Raw genomic sequence first — 18,669 nt, 5'->3', positions numbered from 1 at the left:
TGGACACCATAAGTCACTACCTTGCTGAACAATGGCCTATATGTCATCCATGGACACCATAAGCCATTAGCATGGTTACCAATGACCAATATGTCATCAACGGACACCATGCCATTACCATGTTGACCAATGACCCTTATGTCATCCATGGACACCATAAGCCACTACCATGTTGACCAATGGCCCATATGTCATCCATGGACAACATAACCCATTACCATGTTGACCAATGACCCATATTGTATCCATGGATACCATAAGCCACTACCATGTTGACCAATGACCCATATGTCATCCATGGACACCATAAGCCATTACCATGTTGACCAATGGCCCATATGTAATCCATGGACACCATAAACCATTACCATGTTGAGCAATGGCCCATATGTCATCCATGGACACCATAAGCCACTAGCATGTTGACCAATCATCCATATGTCATCCATGGACACCATATGCCACTACCATGTTGACCAATGACCCATATGCTATCCATGGACACCATAAGCCATTACCATGTTGACCAATGGCCCATATGTCATCTATGGACACCATAAGCCATTACCATGTTGACAAATGACCCATATGTCATCCATATACACCATAACCCACTACCATGTTGACCAATGACCCATACGTCATCCATGGACACCATAAGTCACTACCATGTTGACCAATGGCCCTATGTCATCCATGGACACCATATGCCAGTACCATGTTAACCAATGACCCATATGTCATCCATGGGTATACCATGGTTCACATAACCAATGACCCATATATATTGATATGACCCGTACGTCGTTTGTATATAAATTTCGGTTTAAACATAAAAGCATAAATATGTATAGTTTATTAATGTTTAGTCCTCGTATATAATTTGAAATTAAAATTATACTATTAACACATTGTTTGTCTGTGTTTTTTCTTGACGTTATTTATATGTATATACCCTATCTATCAATCTGTAACTACTTTAATAAATTTGAATTACTAAATATTTAGCGGTAATTACCAAAGTTCGAATTTTTTGTTAGCCGATGTTCAAAATATTTCACAATTCTTTTCCCTCCAACCTACACACGTTTGTGTTTCATATTACGGTATGTTTACTGATTAGAAATAGGGTTTACATTTTATGTAATCTTCATCTCCGGCGGCGAACTGATCGAAATCTTTGTTCATTATACGTTTGTGCACTGACTCTGGCGATATAGGTTGTCAGTCATCTAAAATTTATTTTTATTTAATTTGCTGTTATCATGATGATCGATTGTTTTTTGTTCTCTGATCATCTTCATGTATATTATCATCTTAAATTACAAGTAAATTGGTTTTGATTGTAATCAATAGTTTGCATGCAAAATAATGCCTTCATATATATTTTATTTTTATTGTTTGTGTCTCTCTCGTCATCAGTAGTTTTTCATATTTAATACAATGTTATTGATTATAGTTATTTGTTAATTTTTAATCCATAAAGATGTCGACCTCAAAATCAAAAGGAGCATCCGGTGTGAAGCGGACTAAATTCATTGCACCACAAGTTATGAAATGCAACAGGATTTCAGCTGCAAAATTCGTAAACAAACAGTTACAAGATGAAGAAATAGACTTTCCAATACCAACAACCACATCCAAAGCACCTATAACATCTACCAACAAAACCCCTAAACCTATATCATTAACATCACCCATGACTACCACTTCCTTGGCATCACTTACAACATCCACACCCTGCTTAGCAAAAACATCTAAAACTTCAGAATCTGGAACAATACAATCCTCAACACTTACACCAATAACCTAAACTTCAGCACCTACATCATTTAAACCATCCTCAACACTGACACCCACTACCACATCATCAACACCTATATCTACTACCACAACCTCAAAACCTGCATCTACACTACCATCCTCCATAACTACAGTAACTACCACACCCTCCTTAAGTAAAGGAACTACCACATCCTCAACATATACAATTATCCCAACACCTACCACAGAATATACCCCATCAACAAAACCTATCCAAGAATCTACCCCATCACCAACACAACCAACCATGAATGGATCTGTAGTCATAAGTGTAGAAGGTGAAAACAATTCCTCTGAAGATTGTGGACCAGATGGACATTTAACTGTTCATGTTTGGTAAAAACGTGAGTTACCAATCAAATCTTAATTACATCCTTTTCTATGTATAAACTTTTGGTTTACACATACATATCAATTCATAACTTAACACATCACATGATTACTTGCAGACTAATGCCACCAGGCCCTTGTGCACACTTGATTAGTCAGTCTTTTAAACAAAGAATAGATCCAGAAGGGTACGCTTGGGCAAAAGTAAGCAAAGAAATGTGTGAATTATATTGGGAGGAGTTTTAGGTAATTACCTATATGTGATAAATTGATGTATGGTAAACATTTACACTTAAACTTATGTTTATATTGTTAATGTGTAGAAAAAATGTTGTTGGGATGAAACAATAGACTCGGTGGTGAGGCAAGCTTGGGCAAGGAAAGTGGCAGAAAGTTATGGTCAATATCTCTTCAACATGAGAAGTCCAAAAGGAAACAAACATGGCTTTAAACCAACTCATATTCCACAGGAAGTCTGGAACTCCTGGCAATTAAAATGGAATACAGAAGAATGCAAGACAAAATTTGAGCTGAACAAGAAAAATAGGTGTAACGGTGTGGCTGCTGGAGTAGCAAAACCTACACATAACGCTGGATCCGCAAGTCATTTAAAGATAGCTTCTGATTTGGTAATTTTTTAAATGGTACATCGTATCAATGTTTGTATATGTTTATCTGTATATTTGACATTTTATATGGTATTTATGCAGAAGAGGAAATTAGGAAATGAGCCACCCCATAGTGAATTATTCATGTATACACACACGAAGAATCACGATGGAGTCACTTTCACAAATGAAAAAGATAGAGAAATACATGTAATATTCATTTCAGTTTAAACTTTTATATTGTAGCTACTCCATAATACCAATCCTAAATTTGATATCTTTTAACTTATAATATTTTAATTTTGTAGGCGGCCTATACAGAAAAATGGGAAGAGTTGGAAGCTAAAGGTATTGAATTTGAGGAGGACAAGCTCTTTTATGCTGTTGTTGGTGGTCATGATAAAAAAAAAAGACTTTATGGATTAGGCTCTTTTGCAAATGCGATTCCCAATAGGAATGGTAAAATGGATGTATCTTATTGGGAATCGCATTTGCAAGGTGCAAAGTGCAATTTCATGGGTTAGCACACAAGCTCCACTAAAAACCCAGCAAGGTGCAAAGTGCAATTTCATGGGTTAGCACCAAATTCATATTTTTCCTAAGTAACTAAGATTGGAATTTATAAGTGTTTAGTTACTTGGTAGTTTTAATATACTTTTAATGAGAATGTCTTATCCTACCCGTTCGGCTAACGACCCCCCACCAGTCAAGGAAGCGGTGGATGAGAATGGACACCCATTAAGTTGCCATTTTATAGGCAGTAACCTTATACCCCCCTTATAGACCGGCTTCGTGAATGGGGCCTACTAACGGTAAGACTGACTCTTTAACTTATACATATATAATTATTAAACTTTTAATTTTATATAGTATGAGGGTGTATTTTAAACTTTTAGATGGTTTAATCTATTAATAAATTATACTCTAAATTTAATTAAACTTAAACCATGCTATTATGAAATTATTAATTCTCTTTTAATTAAACATTTTAATTAATTTAATAAAGTCCATAAGGTGCAGTTTGAGCTACTTAAATACTTCAAGGTTCTAAATATAAAAAATTCAAAATTAAAAACTATTTAATTAATTTTTTTATTAAAAAAGTTTCTTAATAAGAGACTTTTCAAATACCAAAACTCGAGGGCAAGTTTTGTAACTCTTGAAAAACCTTTGAATTCCATAAATTATGAGTTTAATGTCGTTTTTATGGAAAAACTTTTCATGTTCCATAACTTGAAGACAAGTTGTGGAGAACTTTAAAAACATTTAAGATCAAATATTTCAATTAACAAAATAATCAAATAATTATCTATGACCAAGTTAAACTCATAAGTCAAGACAATTCATATCAGCAATTTACAAGAAATTAGCCTATTATATAAACTAATACAAATCTTGAAATTTTGTTAATTATCTTTTAATTGGACAAGGATAATCATTACCATACCAACAAAATCAAATTTTATGAACTAAAACATATTGTGGTAATGATCCTAATCCAAAACAGGCCAAAAAAACCCAAAAAACGGCAATCTGATCATACAACTCGTCGACCCCGACTATGGACTTGTCGAGTTCATGGTAAAATTTATCCAACTCGTCGAGTCCAAGCATGTACTCGTCGAGTAGGTGCTGTCAGAACGGTTTTTCAGCTTTGGAAAAATAACCCATGCACCAAATATAACAAAAAACAATTCTAGGCTTTGATACCACTATTGGGTTTTGTATACTATAACATCCTATGGTGCCCATACAACACTAAATGTTTGGATCTATGTTTTCTCTAATTATACATGAAATATTGTTTCCAAAGCATTAAGTCTACAACTAGCATACAATTGACATAAACAACATAAAAATGAGTTTTTGAATTACCTCTTGTTGTAGCTTCTAGTTTTGGCCTTTTAGAACTTAGCACCTCAAATATGATGCCTCAAATGGTTCACAAACACCGTGAACAAAGGAGGACTTTTGAGAGAGAGAGTATGGATCACTAAAATTCGGTTATGCTTCTCCAAGAATACACTAGGGTAACTGATTTTTGTTATAGGGTGACATATATATATATATATATATATATATATATATATATATATATATATATATATATTGTAAAATTCTAAGAGTCATGGTAAAACCTTAATCCATACCCTTGGGCTTATTATCCATGATCCATGATTCATGTCGGCTAACTCTTTATGGATTCTTTCATAAATTTAGTCCATCATGTATCATAAGCCCAAAACATATATATAACCAATTTACACAATTAGTCCCCCATTAATTTAATTAGTCTCTTTTGATCTCCAAATTAATTCTCGGTCAATACTAATTAAATCATATGATTTCATATTAATATATTAGAACTTATAATATATTAATAAATCATAAATAACCTCTTCTCAAAAATCCATCCTATCAAATTGCTCTGGTGAAGGGAACCCAAATAGACCATGCTACTCTCGGGTCAAGTACATACCAATTATAGTTATGGGCTTAGACACCTAATCCAACAAGTTCATCCTTTGTTTTAACCAAAACATCACAACTTCCAATTCCAGTATGCTAGAGTAAGAAAACATTATTACTCCACATTTCATGCGGTGTTATAAACCTACTTAGTATAAAAATCCATTTCAAGATACGATGTGTAGTCACTAGAGTATGACTCTAAATTTTTTAATTGGATACAAAGTATGACCCATCTAATGATTAAACCATTTCAACAATATCTGATTCCTTTTCTTAGTCAAACAATTGCACTAAGTTGTTCTTCGAGGATCAATTTGTGACATGGTTCCACAATCATTAAGATGATCTTAAAACATGATACTAAAGTACTCTCCTTTCCTTTATATTAGCGAAACCTTTATCTTTCTGCCTAATAGATTCTTATTATTCGTTCTTCCACTCTTGGAAACTTCTCAAAGTATCAGAATTATGCTTAATATTATAAACACAACCATGTGTACTAAAGCATCAGTAAATCATGACGAATGAAGTTATCATCCTTTTTGGCGGATCTGAATAGTCCACATCAATGTTTCCTAGATCCTTTAGTTCTGCACTTGACCCACATAAACATGTGGTCAACGAATTAGTCATAATTTTCCAATGATCAAGATTCTCATACATCACACTATTCAAATTGCATGACTCCAAATTTCTATCCAATTAAAACTTGGCTGATGAGAATTCCTTTTCACTTGGTTAAGTATGACAATACCACAAACAATTAATCAAGAATCAAATCCACATTTAACATTGCTAATAATAGAAATGTAACCACGAATTTCCATAAATGCCATTTCAAGGAAACATAAAGTAAACTAGATAAATCAAAATTTCACTTTTATTTATAATAAGAGGAAGAATTTTGTACTTACAACGCAAAAACATGAAAACTATGTTTCTAAACATCTCCTAAGCAATCAATTAAGTTATCATCACTCTTAAGAGTAGCTTCCAAAACCTGATCATCGAACCATACGACCGAAATCCATCTCTCACGATCAGATTCAACTCACTCTTATTAAGCTTCCTTCTATCTCTTAGATCCTGCAAAACATCAAAATGTGATCATCACATCATGTATTAAGAATCTACGAATAGGAACTTATTAAAAATAATGGAGTTAGATAATAGATGTACATGAAATAGAGTAGCACAACTTGACTTTACTATCTCTAAGATCTTTCAAGTAGTCTAGGCAGCTTCGCAACCAATGCCCCTTCATTTGGAAATAGAAACATATGGACTACCTTTTTCAACGTCCATGGAAATTTGAGAGGCAAATCCTTCAAACGCTTTTGCTTGACTTGTGCTCTTAAGCATTTATGCTTCAACATCAATCAACATGTGTGTTAGTGTAACAACGTAAATTTTAAAACAAATTTTTAATTTCTAAAAATTGTATTTACATCCAAAATAAAGCATAAAAATCCAATGTATCATGTCATAAAACAAGTCATACAAATCCCAAGATCATAAATCCCTTATCAGTGTGTACAGATCACGCCGACGCCTTCCCACGGTCCTCGCTGGTACCTGAAACACGTAACACAACAACTGTAAGCATAAATGCCTAGTGAGTTCCCCAAAATACAACCTACACACACACGCCTTTCTAGGCCCTGACCTTCCGGTCCCTGTGTCTCATGGGACTTCCGTCCCGACTGGGTAAACCTTCCGGTCCTACCCATGCCAACCTTACGGTCCACATTACAACGCCTTCCGGCCAATAACATATTCGCCTTCCGGCCCATACATAATGCCTTCCGGCCCATATCAAGCATATCATACATGGTACATATAACGATTAGCTTATCACACATATATCTCATACCAAATCCGACCTTCCGGTCACACAGTCAAACCCCTTCCGGGTGTAGTATAGTGAGAAGACTCACCTCGTGGAAAGTCTAAGATCTCGAGTCCTTGCTAACACCGACCCCGAACGACGGCTCAACCTCGCCTAAACATAAAAATATCATATATTACACAAGGACTTCCACCACTTAGAACTTTATTCCTTATCATCATTCCTCAGAGGGTAAAAGACCATTTTACCCTTCCTTGACCTAAAGTCCTCAAGTTGACCAAAACCCTAAAAGTCAACCAAAGTCAAACCCTGAGAGTACGCGGGGCGTACGTCGCAATCCCTCCCTGATCGGGGTCTCCACCCAGTACGCTGCGCGTACTGGGAGTTACGCCCGGCGTAACCCCCAGAATCAGCCACTCTCCATTTCTGGTCTTAATCGGTTAAGCCATTACTTCCACTTCTAGATCCGACTCTTCTAATGTGTCTTAACCCGTAAAGTCGAGACCTTTAAGCCTTGGCACGACTGTAAAGGCTCCAACATCACAATACAACCTTTTATTCAAACTCAAGGACCTAGATCTCATGCATGGTGAAATCCCCACGTCCAAGATGCCATTTTTATGAGTCTACAACTCCAATAGATCAGAAATATGAAGTATCTAAGCTTATGGAGGCCATTTGCACAAAAGTCTCCACCTTTGGGACTTAAACCCTAGAAAATGACCTTTTAAGCATACAACATGAACCAAGTGACAAGATCCAAACTTTATACCTGGAAATGAAGCTTTAGCCCTTGCAGAGTTCAGATCTACACTTGAGCACCACTTCTAGCCTCTCCAACAAGCTCTTCTTCTTCTATGCAACCTTGAAATGGCACCACCAAGCTTAGAATACACACACAATGGCCTAGGAACGAGGGTACACTCCTTTTTAGGGTTTCACTCTGAGGGATGGTGGCTGAAAAGACCAGCCACATGTTCCTTATATAGCCCCATCAAAGGAATTTAAGGTTTGGGTCTTAATACATTACGTCGGGCGTAACCTTGGGTACGCCCCGCGTACCTGAGGGAAAACGCGTCCAAAATGAGGTGCGCGAGTACGCGCAGCGTACACCTTGTATGCCCAGTGTACTCGCCTACCATGAAAACCCTAATTCACAAACTTAACCAAGATGCAAGACCAAAAGAAGAATACCTGGATTTCGAGCTCTTACAATTCTCCCCCACTAGAATCAGACTTCGCCCCCGAAGTCTCATACTGAAAACAACTCCGGATACTGATCCCGCATCTCAGACTCGGTCTCCCACGTCAGCTCAGACCCTTTCCGATGTTGCCACTGCACTTGTACCAGCGGTATTTCCTTGTTCCTCAAAACCTTAACTTTCCGATCCCTGATCGCTACTGGTCTCTCTACATAGTTCAGGCCTGCATCCACCTGAATATCATCCAATGGCACCACTGCCGACTCGTCGGCAATACATTTCCTCAACTGCGAGACATGAAAGGTATCATGAATCTGCCCCAACTCAGCAGGTAGCTCCAACCGGTAGGCTACCCGGCCCACCCTAGCATTTATCTTGAAGGGTCCAATATATCGGGGTCCCAACCTGCCCTTTTCCCTGAATCATATCACCCCTTTCCAAGGAGAGACCTTTAGGAACACAAGGTCGCCAACCTGAAACTTAAGCTCGGACCGCCGCTTGTCCGCATAACTCTTCTGGCGGCTCTGCGCAGTCAACAACCTCTGCCTGACCTGCTGAATCTGCTCGGTCGTCTGGAGTACAATCTCCGTGCTACCCATCACCCTCTGCCCTACTTCTCCCCAACAGATGGGGGTGCGACACCTCCGACCATACAACAACTCAAAGGGTGGCATACCAATGCTCGAATGATGGTTGTTGTTGTACGAAAACTCTGCTAAAGGCAGATAGGTGTCCCAGCTCCCTCCAAAATCTAAAACACATGCACGAAGCATATCCTCAAGCGTCTGAATCGTCCGCTCGCTCTGTCCGTCTGTCTGCGGGTGGTATGTGGTACTGAAATGCAGTCTCGTACCCAACTCCTCATGAAACTTATTCCAAAACCTGGAAGTAAAACGCACATCACGATCTGACATAATCGACATCGGAACCCCATGCCGCGATACCACCTCCCTCACGTATAATTCTGCCAACTTCTCCGCAGAAGAGCTCTCGCTGATGGCTAGAAAATGAGTGCTCTTCGTCAGTCTATCCACGATCACCCAAATCGCGTCGACTCCCCTCGCAGTCTGCGGCAATTTGGTGATAAAATCCATGGTAATCTGTTCCCACTTCCATTCGGGAATCTCTAGCGGCTGCAACTTACCGTGCGGACGCTGGTGCTCGGCCTTAACCTGCCGACAAGTCAGGCATCTCTCGACAAACCATGCAACATCCCTTTTCATACAGGGCCACAAATACTCCTTCCTTAGATCCAAATACATTTTCGTAGCCCCGAGATGAATCTAGAATTTCGATCGGTGCGCTTCCTCCATCAAAATAGTGTGCGTACCACCCACAAACGGTACCCAAATCTGACCCTGGAAAGTCATAAGCCCTCGACCATCCGTAACGAATCCTGATACCTGACCCACAACCCGCTCCCTCTTCTGGTTTTCTGGCTTCACAGCCTCAGCCTGAGCTCCTCGAATGGTATCTAAAATCGGGGTCATCACCGTCAACCTCATACAAATATCTCGGATCGGGGGGCTTTCCGCCTTACGGCTCAACGCGTCGGCTACCACATTAGCCTTACCCGGGTGGTACAGGATCTCACAATCGTAATCCTTCACCACATCCAACCATCTCCTCTGTCGCATATTCAGGTTTGGTTGATCCATCAAGTACTTCAGACTCTTGTGGTCCATGTAGATGGTACACCGAACCCCATAAAGATAATGCCGCCAGATCTTGAGGGCAAATACCACAGCCCCCAATTCCAGGTCGTGGGTGGGATATCTCGACTCATGAGGCTTCAACTGCCTCGAAGCATACGCTATCACATGCCCCCTCTGCATAAGCACCACCCCTAAACCCGATATAGATGCATCACAGTACACCACAAAATCTTCCATCCCTTCCGGAAGTGCAAGCACCGGGGCCTCGCACAATTTCTGATGAAGGGTCTCGAATGAGGACTGCTGCTCCGGTCCCCATGAAAATGCAACGCCCTTTCGAGTCATCCTAGTGAGTGGCATGGCGATCTTGGAGAAATCCTTGATAAACCTGCAATAATATCCAGCCAAACCCAGAAAGCTCCTGATCTCTGTGGGCGATCTCGGCACTTCCCATCTCCTGATCTTTGTATTTTCACTTTGAAGGAAATATGACTTCGGGAGAGTCATTGGTGGAGGCGGAGGAAAAGTTGGAGAAGCATGATTTCCAGTTCCACAATTTCTTGAAGAAGGGAACATTCTTTCACCTCGATCAACATGTGGAAGATCATCTTCAGATAGAGAAGGAAAAACATTTCAAAAAGGACGAGAAAGACCATTGTTGTCTGAACTTGACATCTATAATAGGAGAAAAGAAAATTTATGTTAGTTGATTTTAATCCTTAATTATTAACCCAAAAAAAGTAAATTAAGGCTAGGATCCATATTTTCGATTCTAACTTTGAAGAGGGATGTCGTAATCAAATTCGAATCTATTTTATATAGGTAAAGCATTTACCAATTTCAATCTTATGAAACTCCTAGATCTTTTGAGAATCATTGAACTGTACAATGACATGTTTAATCTCGATTATGCTTTCATTTTGTGACTAGGATGTCGAAGATCACAAACGAGATGTGAATAACCATGCTAATTAGTTTGGTACTCTCGATGTCATTTATCATCTAATCAATGTGTCGGTTAGCCACATACACTCCATTAATCAACGAAAATTTACGAGATACCCATTGCCACCCTTTATTAATCCATATTAGCATGTTGGTTAACCACACATGCTCCACTAACGACTTATAAAAAGTGCAATGTGCAATTTCATGGATTAGCATCAAATTCACATTTTTCCTAAAGTAACTAAGAGTGGAATTTTAGAAAATAGTTTAGTTACTTTATATCATTATACTTGTAATGAGATTATGTCCTATCAAACCCATTCGGCTAACGGCCCTCCACCATACAACAGAGCAATGGGTAAGAGTAGATACCCAATGTCGGTCATTTTATAGGCCGCTTCCTTAAACTTACCTTATAGTATGGCTTCGTGAATGAGGCGTAATAGCGGTTTGACTGACTTGTCTTATATATATATATATATATATATATATATATATATATATATATATATATATATATATATATATATATATATATATATATATAGTAATATTAAAATTTTAATGTTACATATAATATAAGGGTTTATTTTAAAATATTTTAAAGTAGCAAGGGTTTAATCTTTTACTAAATTAAACTTTTAATTTAATTAAATTTAAACCAATTATAGATTTATTAATTATCCTTTAATTAATCAATTAATTAAATTAATAATAACATCCACTAAGATAATTATAATCAAATAAATTCATTACTATCTAATATATAATTATCTCCTAACATTTAGGTCTTATTTAATTATCTTTGATTAACAAAATTCGCATTATGGCAGATTTAATAAAAGATAATTACCAAATAAATCAAGTTGAGCAAGAAAATCCGAAAATAAGGATCTGACAACACAATACGTCGTGTTAGAAGATCAACACGCCGTGTTGCAGGCCAACACTCCGTGTTGCAAGCCAACACTCTATGTTGGAAGAACACCACTGCGTGATTGAAGAACAGAATGACAGTTATGTTTTCTCCTCTTTGTTCAAGTTCATATTAGTATCAATTCAATAGAAAACCAAACCCAGGCTCTGATACCACTAATGGGTTTTGAGCATAATAAACAATCATTTATGTGCATGCAACCCTAAATAATTTTATCTACGTTTTCTCTAATTGAACATACAAATTAAACAACAAAGTTGAAACCCTAGAACACTAGTATATAACTAAAATTACACAAATTATGGTTATGAAACATACCATTGATTGTTATGTAGTAATAACAATCTTAATCCAAGCTTGAAAACCTTTAGTAACAAGCGCCACAAGTGTCGCGCCTCTAATGGCTCACACCTAAACCCTAGCAACCAAGGAAAACTATAAAGACAGAGGAGAATTTCAGCCCTAAGCCGCTTGGAAGAGTATGTCCGAAATTCTAAACCCCAATGGGTTTATATAGGAGTCTAGGAAAGGTGTTGGATAAAGCAGGTATCTCCAAGATAACCCTAATCCCTTAGCTTCCTCCGTAAGGCATCCAAGGCATCCTTAGAGCCCAAGGAAACCCTAGAAAGTGTCTAGAATTTGTCCACCCCTTATGGGAGGTTTTAGAATTGCACAATGTTCAATTATTGAACATTTTCACCTTTAGTCCTCCTACTTTTAATTAATCCAATTAATCCCAAGATTAATCCAATTAAATTTTGATTAATTATTAATTAAATATTACAATTTCTAATTAATATATTATTCTCATAATATATTAACAAACAATATATTTTGATTTCTAATTAATTTATTAACCAAATAAAAAAATTAATAAATCCATCTTCTCTCTTTAAAAGTCATCATATTCGGTTGTCAGGTTTGAGGGCAATCCAAAAGGATTGTGCTACCATCAATTCAAGTTTATACCAATTATAGTTAATGGATTAGACACATAATCCAACATATTTATGATATATTATCTTAATAATATTGTGGGAATTAAAACCATATGTTTCTCACGAGGTTACCAAACTTGACGCACTCAAATTATATGAATCACATATATCAGGCTAAGGCCGGAGGAACTTGATTAGGGTGTTAAGTGATTAAGAGACAACCTGCAATTGTATTTAAGACTGACAGGTCTTTACAATGTAACTAATATTGTCTATTGATTATGACATCATTAGGGTTTTGTTATTTTGAGACAACATTTGTACTCAAAATTTTTAAATAAATCGGGATTTCCTACAAACAAAGATAACATGGTTGTGACAGCATAAATAAAAGTTTTTTTTTCGTATCTGCAAAATGGGAGATGCCAGAGTTGGTATCAGAGCATTAGTTTAAGCGAACTAGGAATAGTTATTATTTCTAGACTTAAACTTAGAGGCTAATTGATGGTGGTGAAAGTGTGTCTAATATATTTTAGGATGTATACCTAAATTGCTAATATATAGACACAAGCACTAGAATACTTTAGGGTATATGCCTTAACTGCTATTATGTGCTAATAGATTTATTTTTATAGCATGCTTTAGGTTGTGTACCTTACTTTATATTATTTAAGAATGTGCACTAGCATACTTTAGGAGAGATTCCTTATATGTTATTATGTGCTAACTGTTAAGTATTATAGCATGCCTTACGTTGCATTCTTAGATTTCTATTTGAAAAAATTTAAGGCAGTAGAACTTGATTAGGAAAATGAAGTTTTATGTGTTCTGTTAGGCGTGTCAAACCCAACAAATTAAGGGGTACAAAATGACTTCAAAAACACTACTACTTTGCAGTAAAAATGCAATACAAGGTAAGTAGGGTTGATCCACAGAGACACATAACAATGGCTTATACCTTTTTGCGTAAGGTACAAATGCAGTCACAAGAATGGGGGAGTTTATATGCACTGATTTAAACAAAAGACTAAAGTAATGAGTAAACAATTGATTAACTAAAATAAATTCAGGATTTATAAGTACTCCAACTCTATGCAAGACAAATTAGTAATGTGATTCCATAAATGAAATGAAATTTGTTCAAATCTATCTAAGTTAGTACTTAGAAATGCTAACAAGCTCTAGTACCTCTCATTCACCATATTGATTAACCAAAATAAGCTCTTTGATTAATCCTAACCTTACCAATATAATCTAAAAGTTCTTACAATTAAATGGAGAGATTGCATTATACTTTGTGTGAATACTCCCAACAACATTCAATACTCCTCACAAGCTCGAGAGTGTAAGAATGTGTGAATTTGATTTACACTAGATTTATTCTAAAGAATTCAATTCCGTGCTTGTTACTTGTTCTATTTTACAAAACAATTACGGATTTTTCACAATAGATAACTGGGTTGATTTAACCCTAACTCAAATGGCCAATAATAACTAGAATTGAAATCAAACTTTCAATTGAAACAAAATCAAATTCATTAGATAGCATTTAGAAACAAAACCAAAATCACATGATTGAAATCACACACAATAGTCAATACATAAAGTTGGAGAGTCTATGGTTCTAGTCACACATGACTAGAACAAGGTTAACAAGTATAGAAATGAAATTAAAGTACTAAAGTGCTTACAAAGATGAAATTAAAATCTTTCCAAATGATCTTCTTCTTGAAGTTGTGGGCAAATATCAGTTGGGTGTCCCACTTGAGTGAAAATACCGCAAGGGCAGGGTGTGGGTTACATACCTTTATCTTTAGCTAGCATCATTACCACCTTTGTAAGCTCGGATAGTTGAGCTTCAAATTAAGGAGTTTGGACTTCTTTTACAACTTGGGGTGCATCCGTGTACCACCCGTCTTCTTGAGAAGTGTGCTTTGAATCTTTAGCCATATTCTTTATTAATTCCTAAATTTTGGTTAAAATCTTGTCCACAATAGATCCTCCACTTGAAGCATTAATAAGCCTCCATTCCCATGGCAACATGCCTTCACAAAAGTATTGAAGAAGGTTGTATTCAAAAATTCCATGTTTTGGGCACCAGGTGGATAACTTCTTGATCCTTTCCCAATAGGTATGTAAGGCTTCATTCTTTTTCTGCTTGATGCCGATAATTTCTCTAGGTAAGGCGGAATCTTTCATTTCTGGGAAATACTTATCTAGAAACAACCGTGCAAGATCTGCCAATGTATTAACCGTCCCCGATGGGAGGTCATAAAGCCAGTCTTTTGTTGCATCTTGCACCACAAAGGGGAATGCCCAAAGCTTGATTTGATCTGTAACGCCCGCAAATCTGGGCTAGTCAAATTAGAGGCAATAGGGGTCGAAAACGACTTTTCGACAAAAGATTATTTAGAATAAATAATCTTAATCAAGTTGTAGAGTATGTTACAAGGTTTTCGTACATATAAAGAACGCCGAAAACCGAGTTATAACGAAGAAGTTATGACCCGTTGAAGTTTCGCGACGGAACCGGCACGATACCGGGAAGCGTAAATAGTGAATTTACGATAGAGCGAGATTTAGCCTTAGCGATCTAAACGAAAGTCGTAGAATATGTTAAACTAAGAACATCGATAAAAAGAACGCCCAAATCTGACTTCGTATGAGGAAGTTATGATTTTTCTAAGATTTAGCATAGTAGTGCACAGCCCGAAATCTGAATTTTAGATCGGTCGATTTATAGCCGACGGGATCTAAATGAAAGTTGTAGTACTTGTAAATACCAACGCGTGGATATAAATAACATCGATAATAGAGCTCGTATGCAAAAGTTATGGACGAAGCTTAGTCCCTACTTTTCGAGCGCGGCGAATTTGATACAGTTTTGTAAATACGAGATAGAATGAGAATTAGCCAACGAGGTCTAAATGAGAGTTGAAGATCTCATTAATAGGAACTCAACGGTAAAAAGACAGACAAAAATGGAGCTCGTATGCGAAAGTTATGAACGAAGCTTAGTCCCTACTTTTCGAGCGCGGCGAATTCGATACAGTTTTGTAAATTCGAGATAGAATGAGAATTAGCCAACGAGTTCTAAATGAAAGTTGAAGATCTCATTAATAGGAACTCAACGGTAAAAAGACAGACAAAAACGGAGCTCGTATGCAAAAGTTACGGACGAAGCTTAGAGACTACTTTACTATAAAACTCCTATAAATACAAGGGTGAACTCCTCATATTTTCTTCACACCATAAGCCTTTCTTTCTCTCTCTAACTTCTCTCTAACCTCCCTAAACCCCTCCCAAGTCTAGGGAACCTCCCTATCACGAGAAGAAAGCCCCGGAGCGCCCGACGGCTCCGAGAAGAAAAGCTTTCGGCTCGGAAACGCTGCTCCAGCGAAGCCCGGTTTTTAATAAAAACCCGCTGTAAGTGAGCTACGCCTATAGTATATTTAATATAGATTTTATTTAATTATAGTAACATTGTTAGGACCTTAAAATAATTATTTAGGCTATTATTATGAGTTATATTGAGTGTTATTTAACGCTTATATAATAGTAATAATAGCTAGACTATTAAATTAGTCTCGTCAAGCGTTAGACTAAACTCTAGTAGTAATGATACTAGGTTTCGTCAAGGGATAATTGTTTTAAGAGTAACGAAGTGTTGTCCGAGTGCCGACTCACCACCTTTCAAGTGAGTGCAGAGTTACTTTCATCTTACACATAGATATGAAGTATTTTATTATAAATTTACGTGCTATGTGTGCATATTGTCTGAATACTTGCTGTCTATGCTGGTGAAAGATTTTTATACATGTTTTAAATGATGTAAACTGTATAAAGTATTTTATATCTACAAGATATGTTGGGTAAAACATGGGTAGATGAATGATGATGGATAAAAGCTGAAATAGAGGAACATTAGTAGCACGGACCTAGTGCCCTATAGGTATACATTGGCAGCAGTGGACCTAGTACCCTATAGATGAGCACTGGCAGCTGCGCCACAACCCGTAGATGATTTAGATCTACGGTAAACGTCCTAGCAGCTGCGCTCTAAGGATAGTATCGGCAGTTGCGCCTAATAGGGAGCCTTATGACCATGACAGTAGCGTTAAAAGGTCAATACCGGCAGAAGCGCCTCATAGAAAATGTCCTAATTCTAGCAGCTGAGCCTAAGTGACAAGATTAGCAGCTGCGCTTGACCAAAGTGTCATTGGTAACAATGGACTTCATGTTGTTTCCTTAGGATGATCCTTAGGAATGAATGAATGAGAAATAGCTGATTCTTAGGGTAGATCCTTAAGAATAAAGAAGATAATGGGGATGGGTAATTGGGTTGATTGTTTGATTGTTTAAACATAATAATTATATTATTGTGGGTTGAAAACCCTATGTACTCACCAGGTTTCCCAACCTGACCCACTCAGTTTATTTATATCACAGGTGTTGATATGAAGTGACATTACACTGAGAGATTTAAAGAGATGTAGATCACTAGTGTAAATAATCGTAAGTTATGTTTATGCTTATGTTTCTGTATTAACGATGACATCCCAAACATTTTAAAATGAAATAAATACGTTTCTTCGAAAATGTTTTAATAACGTATTTACCATGTTTTTCTGGGAACAAATTCCGCAACATTTTTATAAAATGAAGTACTCTGATTTTTATAAAGCATAAACAACATCGGTCTTTTCTGGCCGTGAAAATGGGGATGTCACAGTTGGTATCAGAGCATTAGTTTAAGCGAACTAGGAATATGGATTTATTTCTAGACTTAAACTTAGAATGTTAAGCGATGATTGTGAGGTGTGAGCACTAGATTATTTTAGGAATTGTGCCTAAAATGCTTTTATGTGCTAAATGCTTGTGCCTGAGATGCTGTTATTTGTTCGGATCTATGGTCTGTTGCCGACCGGATCTAGAAACCTTATGTGTTTAGGATTCTAAGCGTTTAACTACGATATTAGAACTAGCATATAAACGTTTTGGAGTGATAAGAATGATTTAAACTTCAATCCTAAGTAAAGGTCTAGATTCACCTCATTCGGTGTATAGATCAAGATGGCAAGAACCCGTAGCGGAAACGTGAATGCAAATGGGAACCGAGATCAACCCCCAACGATTGAGCAAATACCGGTTGTGGTAGCCGCTGCTGAGCCAATAACGATGGCAGGAGTGCAAGCGATGATCCAAGCGATGTTGGATCGTCAAATGGAGGAAACCAGACGTTTTCTCCAGCAAAATCGAGAGGAAGCGACTATTCAGATCGAACAGCCCAAGTTGAACGAAGGGCAGACTGAGGAAGGAAACTACAGTGGGACTGTTGGTCAAGTCAACCCACCAATAGTTTGACAAAACAACCAAGATGACGAAGTCGAGAGGAATGGATGCAAGTACAAGGATTTTCTGACTTGCAAGCGATCGACTTTCACTGGAAAGGAGGATCCGATCGGGGTCATGGATTGGATCTCGGAGATGGAATTAGCTTTCATGACGTGCGGTTGCAAGGGAAAACAACAAACCACGTTTGCAGTGCGTCAGTTTCGAGGAGGCGTTGTATGATGGTGGAATACCTTGGGAAAGACACTGAGCCCCTGCAACTGACATGGGCAGAATTTCTGGTGCATTTCAAACGTAGGTACTGCTCAGCCCAAAATCTGCTCGAGCTAGAAAACCAATTCCTTACCTTAAAGAAAGGAAACATGTCTATTGATGAATACACCAACAACTTCACAGAGAAGATGGAGTTCGCCTTACGTCTTGTTCCGGATGAGCTGATAAAAATTGACAAGTACGCAAAAGGACTTCCATGGGAATATGCAGTGCCAATGCGTCAGGCACCTACTTTGGAGGCAGCTATCTGGGCTGCCAAGTCGGTTGAGGAGATGATCAAG

The 18,669-nt window shown here is 37.4% G+C and overlaps 1 protein-coding gene across 1 annotated transcript; it reads left to right on the top strand.

The window, feature by feature from the left end:
* The first annotated feature begins 2,277 nt into the window (after positions 1-2,277).
* On the top strand, positions 2,278-3,874 carry LOC111913750 (uncharacterized). The gene is made up of 5 exons (XM_052766474.1): positions 2,278-2,358; positions 2,478-2,783; positions 2,865-2,936; positions 3,071-3,260; positions 3,867-3,874. The coding sequence occupies exons 1-5, from the start codon at positions 2,278-2,280 to the stop codon at positions 3,872-3,874; spliced, it is 657 nt and encodes a 218-aa protein (XP_052622434.1).
* The last annotated feature ends 14,795 nt before the right edge of the window (positions 3,875-18,669 follow it).

The sequence above is a fragment of the Lactuca sativa genome, chromosome 8 (assembly GCF_002870075.4).
Source record: "Lactuca sativa cultivar Salinas chromosome 8, Lsat_Salinas_v11, whole genome shotgun sequence".
Classification (NCBI taxonomy): domain Eukaryota; kingdom Viridiplantae; phylum Streptophyta; class Magnoliopsida; order Asterales; family Asteraceae; genus Lactuca; species Lactuca sativa.
This window is presented reverse-complemented; position numbering and strand designations above follow the sequence as displayed.

What these genes read in the sequence shown, in the direction of transcription:
- LOC111913750 (XM_052766474.1), top strand. Translation starts at nt 2,278, where the DNA reads ATGCCACCAGGCCCTTGTGCACACTTGATTAGTCAGTCTTTTAAACAA. An exon ending in AAGGGTACGCTTGGGCAAAA is followed by an intron (nt 2,359 to 2,477) that starts GTAAGCAAAGAA and finishes GTTAATGTGTAG; the next exon opens with AAAAAATGTTGTTGGGATGA. An exon ending in TAAAGATAGCTTCTGATTTG is followed by an intron (nt 2,784 to 2,864) that starts GTAATTTTTTAA and finishes GTATTTATGCAG; the next exon opens with AAGAGGAAATTAGGAAATGA.